General features: G+C 42.1%; 1 protein-coding gene across 1 annotated transcript in view; it reads right to left on the bottom strand.

The window, feature by feature from the left end:
• The window catches only part of atrnl1a (attractin-like 1a), a 210,591-nt gene that overhangs the window by 130,744 nt on the left and 68,407 nt on the right, over positions 1-11,440 (bottom strand). The window contains exon 19 of the mRNA XM_030379517.1: positions 2,399-2,650. Within this exon, the coding sequence (XP_030235377.1) occupies positions 2,399-2,650 (252 nt within the window). The remainder of the gene's footprint in view (positions 1-2,398; positions 2,651-11,440) is intronic.

Genomic DNA, 11,440 nt, shown 5'->3' with positions numbered 1-11,440 from the left:
CCGAAAAACGACCAGATTACTTACTCTTGAATTTTTTTTGTTTTTATTTATTTACGTGCATTGACAAACATGTTCCCATGTACCTAGTAGGAGTCTCCTTACTAAGCGGTCTATGAGAGTGGTATGGTATGATAGTGGTATGAGACTGGTGTGGTATGAGAGTGGTGGCATGAGAGTGGTATGAGAGTGGTACGGTATAAGAGTGGTTTGGTATGAGAGTGGTACGGTATGAGAGTGGTATGGTATGAGAGTGGTACAGCATGAGAGTGGTATGAGAGTGGTACGGTATGATAGTGGTATGGTGTGAGAGTGGTATGGTATGAGAGTGGTACGTTATGAGAGCGGTACGTATGAGAGGGGTACGGTATGAGAGTGGTACGTATGAGAGGGGTACGGTATGAGACGGGTACGGTATGAAAGTGGTACGTATGAGAGGGGTACGGTATGAGAGTTGTACAGTATGAGAGTGGTACCGTATGATAGTGGTATGAGAGTGGTACCGTATGATAGTGGTATGAGAGTGGTACGGTATGAGAGTGGTATGAGAGTGGTACGGTATGATAGTGGTATGAGAGTGGTAAGGTATGAGAGTGGTATGAGAGTGGTATGAGAGTGGTATGAGAGTGGTACGGTATGAGAGTGGTACGGTATGAGTGGTATGAGAGTGGTATGGTATGAGAGTGGTACGTATGAGAGTGGTACGGTATGAGAATGGTATGGTATCAGAGTGGTATGAGAGTGGTATGGTATGAGAGTGGTACGTATGAGAGTGGTACGGTATGAGAATGGTACGGTATGAGAGTGGTATGAGAGTGGTATGGTATCAGAGTGGTATGAGAGTGATATGGTATCAAAGTCGTATGAGAGTGCTATGGTACCAGAATGGTATGAGAGGGGTACGGTTTTGTATGTTTGTTTGGTATGATAGTGGTTTGATATGAGAGTGGTGGTATGAGAGTGGTGGTATGAGAGTGGTTTGGTATGAGAGTGGTTTGGAATGAGAGTGTTACGGGAGTGGTATGGTAAGAGAGTGGTATGAGAGTGGTGAGAGGATGGTATGAGAGTGTTACGGTATGAGAGTGGTATGATATGAGAGTGGTAAGAGAGTGGTATGAGAGTGGTATGATAGTTGAACGGTATGAGAGTGGTATGGTATGAGAGTGGTATGAGAGTGGTTTGATATGAGAGTGGTACGGTATGAGAGTGGTATGGTATGAGAGTGGTTTGGTATGAGAGTGGTACGGTATGAGAGTAGTACGATAAGAGAGTGGTACGGTATGAGAGTGGTATGAGAGTGGTACGGCATGATAGTGGTATGATGTGAGAGTGGTATGGTCTGAGATTGGTACGGTATGAGAGTGGTACGGTATGAGAGGGGTACGGTATAAGAGTGGTACGGTATGAGAGTGGTACGGTATGATAGTGGTATGAGAGTGGTACAAAATGATAGTGGTATGAGAGTGGTACGGTATGATAGTGGTACGTATGAGAGTGATACGGTATGAGAGTGGTATGGTATCAAATTGGTATGAGAGTGGTATGGCATCAGAGTGGTATGAGAGGGGTACGGTATGAGAGTGGTATAGTATGATAGTGGTATGGTATCAGAGTGGCATGAGAGTGGTATGGTATGAGAGTGGTATGAGAGTGGTATGGTATGAGAGTGGTATGAGAGTGGTATGGTATCAGAGTGGTATGAGAGTGGTATGGTATGATAGTGGTATGGTATCAGAGTGGTATGAGAGTGGTATGGTATCAGAGTGGTATGAGAGTGGTATGGTATGATAGTGGTATCAGAGTGGTATGGTATGATAGTGGTATGGTATGAGAGTGGTATGGTATGAGAGTGGTACGAGAGCGGTATGGTATGATAGTGGTATGAGAGTGGTATGGTATGATAGTGGTATGGTATGAGAGTGGTGTGGTATCAGAGTGGTACGAGAGTGGTTTGGTATGATAGTGGTATGGTATCAGAGTGGTATGAGAGTGGTATGGTATGATAGTGGTATGAGAGTGGTTTGGTATGATAGTGGTATGAGAGTGGTATGGTATGATACAGGTATGGTATCAGAGAGGTATGAGAGTGGTATGGTATGATAGTGGTATGAGAGTGGTATGGTATGATAGTGGTATGAGAGTGGTATGGTATGACAGTGGTATGAGAGTGGTATGGTATGATAGTGGTATGAGAGTGGTATGGTATGATAGTGGTATGGTATCAGAGTGGTACGAGAGTGGTATGGTATGATAGTGGTATGGTATCCGAGTGATATGAGAGTGGTATGGTATGATAGTGGTATGGTATCAGGGTGGTATGAGAGTGGTATGGTATGATAGTGGTATGAGAGTGGTATGAGGGTGCTATGGTATGATAGCAGTAGTGAGGCAGCCTGCTCACCGGGACACTGGATGAATGACCAGCTGAACCCCCTGTCCGCTGCGCACATGGTCTGGTCCAGCACCATGCCCCGGTCCCCGGGACGCTCCTTGTCTCGGTCGCGGGGCCCGGCCCGGGTGAGCTGCTTCAGGGGCCCGCGATACGAGCCCTCCATGCAGACGCCCCGGCCTGTGTCGCTGGGGTCACGGCACCAGCCACACTCAACCTGACCCAGGCAGTCCCCGCAAGTCCGCAGGCCCGAGCAGTTCTGGGCTGGAGGTCACAGAGAAAAATGAAACAGGGTTACACAAGGGTTTCACAGTTGGTCTGGACAGGTGACCTTCAGAGCATTAAGTTGTAAACCATAAGCCACTCCAACAAAAAGAAAATGGGGGGATAGTCATAGCTATATAGAGTCAATGGATTAATCCATATAAATTGGCTGCCAGTCAATTAATAATTGTTTTCCAATTGATCGTCATCAATTGATTGTCAACATGGATTAGCATATGTTGTGTACGTTATTAGATTGTGTTTACTGCACCTACCACAAGGTAAAAGCTAGAAAGCAGAGTTCAGCCCACTTCTATTTGATCCGGAATTGCTTTTTACACATTCATCAGGGTCAGAAACTAAGGCCCCGTCCACACGAAGCCGATTTCATGGCGAAACCGCAAAGGTCTTGTACGGTTCGGCCTTCCGTCCACACGAGGCCGGTGAATCCGCTGACCGAAGCCGTATACTTCTGAAACCACCCTCGGAGGTGGTTTCAAATCTACCCGGTTTCGTTTTGGATTCGTGTGGACGCCTGAAACCGACTGAAACCGTAAACAATGACGTCATCGCCCCACCCCTCAACCCTCTAGCCAATGACTGTTAAGCCCACGGAGTCACAGAACTTGCAACAACAAAGATGATGGCGGACTACAGCCTTGTAATTGTTCTGCAGCAGATCATGTCCCTTGTTGGGTTGCTAAGCCATTATTTATTGAGACTGTTGACTGACTGTTTGTTTGTGTTGTTAGTGGTTTGGGGGGCAGCCTTTATGCGCATGCTCGCCTCTTCTTATTTAATTTTCTTCTGGATTTCTGTAGCAGAAGCAGAGCCCCTTATGGGCCTGGCATGTGTACTACAGCGTTTCTACAGATCTACCCGGTTTCGCTTGACTCCGTCTTTACGGAGATACTCCGAAACCGGATAGATCGAAACCGGAACAGTTTCGCCCGTTTCGGCTTCGTGTGGACGGGGCCTAATAAGGGCTCAGGATGAACATTCCCCTGTAATCCAAGCTGTTCCTTATATATCAGAATTTTTTTTGTTCCACTAAATATCGTTATAGATTAAATCAGCAATTCGTTGCAACACCAACTGCATTTCCTATGCTGATCATATCACATCATCGTATGAAATTTTTATGGTGGATATTATCATATCCATCACGATCATGATAGCATTATTTCTTTGAACTCAGAACGAAAGTGTGAGTGAAAAAAAAATCTGAGAATGGTGATTGCGCCAACTCCAATTTGGTACAGGTTCAGGAATAACCAAAACCGGCTTTCCGCAATGTTCTTGGTCTCATAGACCTGTTCACTCTGGTTACAGGTGTAGGGCATGTTCGTGTTCATCTGGTTATATGGATAATAATAATTAGTTTCTGGATTGCTATGGTTATTCTAATAAATAACACATTCAACACCATGTGAGGTAGGTATGCTGTTAGCCTTCAACACATCCCCCAAGCTTTGGGAGACACATTTGTATTTGACATTTGACATTCAAAATTTGTTTGCTGGTTCAAATCAATAATGTTTTTGATTTGTTTTTGTAATATGGTATTTTCTTCTTATGAAAGTTAACACAAAATCCAGAAGCTTACAGTTCAGAGAATGATCCCTTTAGTTGAAAGCTTACAAGCTTTAAGTAACAGCATTGTTACTGTTTCCCAGAGTGTATTTTGCTCCCTGCTTCTCATCGCTAATTCTCTCAATGTCTATAGACGTTGGTTTCTAAAGCGTAATTCAAGGAGAGGGACATGGAAGGTAACCGACTCTTGTTGGTGTGGCACATGGCCCACACTGTCAAAACCCAAAAGTAAGAAGGACAGGTTTTTTTTGGGCTGTGGGAGAGGAAATGTGGCCTCCTAGTCAGTGTTGCATTTGTTTTTACCAGAAGCTGTTTCTCTTTTGAAACTCATTTCCATAACACTGGCTTGGTGAACGTGTGAGCTAGCTTTCATTCTCTCTATCCCTGCTAGCTAGTTGTGATCCAAACGTGTGTGTGTGTGTGTGTGTGTGTGTGTGTGTGTGTGTGTGTGTGTGTGTGTGTGTGTGTGTGTGTGTGTGTGTGTGTGTGTGTGTGTGTGTGTGTGTGTGTGTGGTTGTGCGTGTGTGTGTTTGTGTGTGTGTGGTTGTGCGTGTTTTATTATTTATTCATCAGTCATATGCTCTGATTATTTTGCCTGTTTTTATCACCTCAAACCTTTACTCTTTCTCTTCGTTTCAAATACTCTCCACTCCTCAAAATATGAATCCCTGCTTTGGCCTTATCCCTGAATGTGCTGTTCACTTCAAGGCTGTCTTCCCACCTTGACTTATTTCCCTCCCTGCTTCCTCTTTATTCTTCTCCCGTGACACAATGTTTCCATGGCATTGCAGTAGAGTCGTACACTCGAAAACCAAGACAGTAGATGTTCAGCGATTAAACGGCAATTGAAACCATAGCTCTCAGAAGTCAGCAACATCAACTTGTAGATTACAGTGTTTGCCCTCTGAATGAGGAAAACAAAACAAATTGCATATGAAAACAACTCAAATGCTCAAATGTTCTTTAACCGGACTCCATTTGACTGAATAAAAACCACATGTAGCATGCTATGCATGAGTTACATTTTAGGCCAAGACAGCACAGAGAGGAGGGTAAAGAGTAAGTAATAACAAAAGGGAGGGAGAGAAGTGAGGTAGGAGAGGTGTGTACTGTGTACATGGCTCTCAGCTCCCCTGTCTGCACTACAAAGGCAAAGTGCAGTAACTACGTATTTTGTCAAAATTGAGTTCAGAGTGAAAATGGGTTTTATAACACCTTCTTTGTCTTGAGACAAAAACTCTTGGTCCAACTGAGTCCCGTTTCAGAGATATCCCTAAGTCAAATTTGCAGTAACTACAAAATCCAACCTAATACCAAGGCTAAACGCAGTAAGTGAAGTTACTCCGTTCTGCCTTTGTTCACCCGGCTTTGACACAGTAGATACTGCGGTCTGCCTTAGTAGCCCCATCCGAATCTACTGAGGAAAACTCATGGTGGAACTTGCTTTGAAACGCAAGTATCCAGACAATGGTAAGGACGATGGAAAAATATCAACAACTGACCTAAATCTATTAAGCCATTTTAGACAACCTGCTCCCTTGAAGCCTGTAGCATCTTTCCACTCGGGAACCGCTGTCATAGTCCAATTACGATCACGTCGCTGTTTTTTTTCTTGTCTTCATTTCTGAAACTATTTTCGTTTCGGGGCAGCTAATCCAACTGATGTGAAGATAACAAAATCAGCCTACTCATTTAGTTAGTCGACTCCATTTAAGTCACTGTTACTTTAGCATTCTAGAGTTAGCTGATCTCCTGAGGAGAGCCGTGCAGCGCCTGCAGCCGCAAATACGATATTGAATGAAAATGAAATGTCCATTTAGATTGGTTGTTTACTTCTCATTCCACACGCTACATCACATGGTTTAGGTAAAATATTGCGTTGTCTAAAGGATAGCCAAGGAAATTCAAGCAGAAAGTCCAAAGGTTGCAAAACCACCATCGAAATCAGTTGATGTCTTCAGTTCATTTCTTCTATTGTATAAAATGGCAGTCACTAATTTTGACGTTAGATCTAGTTTGGGATATAATTGGCAAGTAATTATTTATTATATCTACCTTATCTGTAGTTCTTATGGTTATTATTAGGGCCCGACCGATTCATCGGCCTGCCGATTTAATCGGCCGATTATAGCCTTTTTGAAAATAATCGGCATCGGCCAAAAAGACGCAGATTACAACCGATTTTTAAAAAATATATATTTATTTTTTTTAAATGTTATTGCCCTTAGTATCCTGCAGATTGCGCTCCTACTCGCCTTGCTAACTAACAACTTGAGCTGGAGTAAAAAAGAGGAGATTGAATTTTACCGCACAACATGAAAGCACGCTCGCTCAGGCAGCTGCGCGCTCACCTCACCAATGTACACAAGACGCATTGTTTGAGCATGTTGTGCCTGTTTTTCTTTAGGTCCCAGGCCATGTTAATTTGTTATACTGTAGACTCTAATGGTGAGACCATACTGCTCAGCACGCACGTGTTAGTCACTGCTCACGAGCGCAGCACATTGGGAGTTAGTTATTTATTTTACATTTTACATTACACTCATTTTTGTTCTGCATTCAATTCACATATTCGTCAAAGTGTTTAAAGTATATTTAAGGTATCAAAAACTACGTTTTATATGCTTTTTTTTTTTTTGCTTTTTTTTTTTAATCGGCCGATTAAATCGTAATCGTAATTTTTCTCTGAAAATAATCGGCATCGGCATCGGCACTCAAAAATCAATATCGGTCGGGCCCTAGTTATTATATTTCAAACTAATGTAACTGAGTGACCTCTATGATTTGTTGATAGTCTTTTGCCACTTCTTGCCAAAACAGTAATATCCAATCTTGTATAATACTTACTTTAATACACACATGTATGCATCCAAGAGTTCCAGTGAATCACTTATCTAAGCTTCCCACTGGCTGCCACCATGCAGTAGCCCCCCCCCCCCCCCCCCCCCCCCCTTAATTTTCTAATTAAAATGAAAATCCACAAACCAAAATACAATTGATTGTGTGTAAAATGTTAAGGATATTTGGGAAGATAATGGCAATGTTGATGACAAAAAAATGCAATTGAAGGGTTTGATTTCAAAACGCTATCTATATTTATAGTGTGCATCGCCAGTGATATCAACAAAATAGTATTTTTGTTGTTTTGTTAAAGTTAAGATACATCACAGAACACTATCCCAACTGCAGGTTCACTGATATAACCTAAAACCTTTTTATATAAAAAAATGATTCATGAAAATTCATTAAAATTGTGGATATAGCGTGTTGGAACCAAACTCTTCAATTGCTTAGGGCTGCGATGTGACACGGACATAAGGACAAAATAGATTGTTGAAGGTTACAAGCAATTTCAATACTCAAAAACCTTCATAAACGAAGCACAAGCCAATTAAATTAAATAAAAAGGCATAGGTAATGCAAAAAAGTTACTTTCAGAACACATTTAAATTGTAGATACTGCACTTTGCCTTTGTAATAGTACTCTAGTTGTTCGAGGTAATACAAAGGCAGAGTGCAGCGTCTACAATTTTGAGGTCAAATTTTGAGGACCAACGATATGAGGTCATATCGTTGGTCTTTTCTTTTTCTATACAATTTTCCTTCCTATAAAGGTATTGATTGAAAGTATCACCACTATTGTACCTGCAACAGGTTTGGCCGGCCAGTATGAAAACTTTGAAGGCATTTTTCTCAGTTTCAATGTTGACGTAGTTACTGCACTTTGCCTTTGTAGGGATACGTCCCCTAACACACAACAGAACTTGAAGGCTGTTCCAGCAGCAGACATCTTTCTAGGCCTAGATTTCCCACAGGAGTGGTGAACACATCATGAGTTCAAAGCTGATTTCACATTTCATCCACGACACAGAGAAAAAAAGTTCCTTTGCCGGCCAGTTGCCTGACGAATTGGAAAGCAGCCTGTTGACGAAATGAAATGTCATCAATGATCGAGCAACCGAGTATTGTGACACTTGGATCGATCGACGACCCAAAGAGGTCCCGTTTTGCGCAGCGACCTCTAATTGCTCTATCTTAACCACGCACGCTGGTGTCCTCACCGGACACCGAACAATCATGGACTAATCATCCGCACCTGTGCATATGTTGTCGTACCTATTTATTCCATCTGAACCATGCACTCCCTGCTGTATCTTCACAAAGGTTTGTCGTGTTGTATTTTGCCGGACCGTTGTTCCAAAGTTGTGTCTATTAAGAAAAGTGTCTTTGAGACTTTTTGCGGAAAGTCTTGTTTTTACAAACTCATCGCTGCCTGTTGCCTCGTCTTTCCGTACTTGTATCCACACCTTACCCAGGCCGGAACAGTCCTGTATTCCTGGCGTCCTTGCGCGCAAGTGTTTTGTCACTGATTTATAAATGTTCTGCAAATTAAATCTAATGAATGAGTTTAAACACAGAATAGAGCAGGTGCTGTATTTATACACCTGTGGTGGCCAATGAGAAGTGTTACATTCAACAACCAGTGGTGGAGCTACGTCAACGCCCTCTGCAAACATGTGATTGACAGGCAAGATGGACTGTGTTATAATAGAACCAAAGAACAGATATGCTCACGGAACAGAGCACACAGAACAGTTTTCCTCACGGAACAGAGTTCCTCACAGAACAGATTTCCTCACAGAACAGATTTCCTCACAGAACAGATAATCTCACAGAACAGACATTCTCACAGAACTGATATCCTCACACTATGGCATTCTAACAAGTTACCCCTTACATTATAGCTTCTAGATATGACTTACTGGCAGCCAATTTCAGGGCATTGGGAGGGTTTTAGATTTAAACCATTGAAATCCCTCCAGAAACTTGGATTCAGGTTGCCAATGGTGTTTGAATCAGAATCAACGACTTTTTGTCATCGGATATGCAACATCCGTGGCCACACTCAAACGTAAACCTTTAGATATGTGATTTAATTTATTTTTCACAAAGATTACTTGAAATTGTTCCTGATGAAATGCTGCTGATTAGAAAAGGAAAGGTGTCTTCATATTTTTTCTGAACATGTTGACTATGCGCAGCAGGAGAGAGTACAGGAGAGCATTGCAGGCTCGGGTAAAGTTTGGTTTCACATTCAAGTCTTGATTAGTTCAAAAGTGTGTTGCGTGCTGAACCTTACAACAACTGGGGGCAGTAGAAGAATATATTTAAACAGATACCATTAGGGCACTGATTCAGGCTGTGGATCCCAGCTTTTCATCAGACCTGCCAGACCTGAGGTCTCGGTGAGTATCAGCTACAGTCTAAAGTGCATGCCAAAGTTGTTTTTGTTTCCAAAACAGCCCCACGTTTAATGTTCAAACCGCAAAGTGAAGATGGCAAAGTAATTCAAAGGTTAACCGAGTAGAAAAAACCTTTCAGAGCAACACAGTGCTAGCATATTCTCACATATCCTCACATCGTACCTTGTGTGTCGAAGTTTGAGAAACACAAGAAGAAAAACAATGATGGCCTCCTACACATATTGAGCTTCCATAATCTACGCTATAAATAACACAACAGAAGGAACAGAGTATGGCTTCTATTAAGTAAGCGCCGAAGGTAAAAACAGGAAGGAGAGAAAAACAATCTTGGAATGGCACCAATAGGCTGAGAAGCCGTCTGCACTCACAGGCAATTGGCACATGAATGGAATAACAATTAGCAAATCAAAAATAATGTCTTTAAGCAAAGAGGAAGCTATATAATGTTTTGTGACAAGATGCAAACCTTTGGCTTTTTTTAAATAGCAGGAGACTTTCCAAAATAGGTATGTTTCTTTAATCACAATAGGAAGTTAATTTTCATGTTTATAGGGGACCTATTATGCTTTTTCGACTTTTATGACCTATAAACGTGGTTATAATGATTGATAGTCATGTTTAACCATCCACAAAAAACGATGTTGATTTTCGGGAAACTCTTCCTCTCATCTGGGCGCTTACAGCATTCTCTGTCAACGCTCGGTTTCGTCCTTCTCCGCCCCCTCACCCCCCTCCTGCCAACCCAACTCCGTTGTGATTGGTTACCTTCCTTGAAGCGCACGCGCGGGCAGATTTGACTAGGCATATGGGGGCGCGGCAGGAGTGCCTCTACGTAGATGATTTCCCGGAAGTGTGAACAAGTGAATCGCAAATGTTGTCCCGAGTGTTTAGCGCTCTGCACAGCCACCCCAGACTGTCAGCAGGGAATACGTCGAAATGCATGTACGTCATTATTTTACACTTTAGTATGGTTAAACATGACTATCAATCATTGTAACAACTTTTATAGGTCTTAAAAGTCGAAAAAGCATAATAAGTCCCCTTTAAGCACTGAATATGATAATATCAGAGTAAACTAAATTAAATATAAGAAAGTATAAAATTGCCAAAGAATTCAGAGAGCATGATGTATTTGTAAGCAAAATATTATAATAGATATAATATATGATATAATTATACATATCAAGTGTGTTTCTCTACAATCTGTATCCAGAGAGGACCAGGTCTGTCCAATGTTCATTATATCATTTCCAAAGTGTTTGAAGAGCAACGTGCAAGTTGCTTGTTAGGTCGGGTGTGGGGACTGTTTCAGACTGAGAATACAGGTCTGCTAGATTGTAATGCAAAGTTCATGGACCAAAAACAAACTTCAATGTGACATAGCTTGTGGTAGGACTACCATTAGGGCTAGACTGAATAGCAGGTAGAATAACAACAAGGGGCTGATGAGGTGAAAACCCTCCTACCAACAAGAGTGATGGGGCACAGCCTTATCCTGTCCAAAATATACACTGGAACACCAAATAAATCTCCAATCGGACAGCTCTTTCCTTTATCCTTTACATATCCAAGCTATACATTGTTTAAGGAGAAAAACGTACTATGATGGTATGACAGTAGCAGATTGGAAATCCAATCCGGTCTTTCTCACTTGTGCTACTGTGCCCTGCCATTCTGCATGTAACACTTGATGAGGACTCTGGCTTACGCCTCATCTTTGGCAATACACATAGCTCTTTTGATTTGGTGCCACAATTATTTTTGTTTTTAGGAATCTTCTGAGCGCTCGTTTACTTTCCCAGAATACTCTGGGACTCTGTTCTTTTTCAGCTCACGGACTGGGAGGCCTTTCCTGCCAGCATGCATTGGCTGCTCAGTTAACTCCACTCACACGAGTTTGTCATCTAATTACACAGTCGATACAATAGCCATC

This window comes from Gadus morhua, chromosome 15, assembly GCF_902167405.1.
Source record: "Gadus morhua chromosome 15, gadMor3.0, whole genome shotgun sequence".
Lineage (NCBI taxonomy): Eukaryota > Metazoa > Chordata > Actinopteri > Gadiformes > Gadidae > Gadus > Gadus morhua.
Note: the sequence above shows the minus strand (reverse complement) of the source record. Positions and strands in the feature narration are given on the sequence as shown.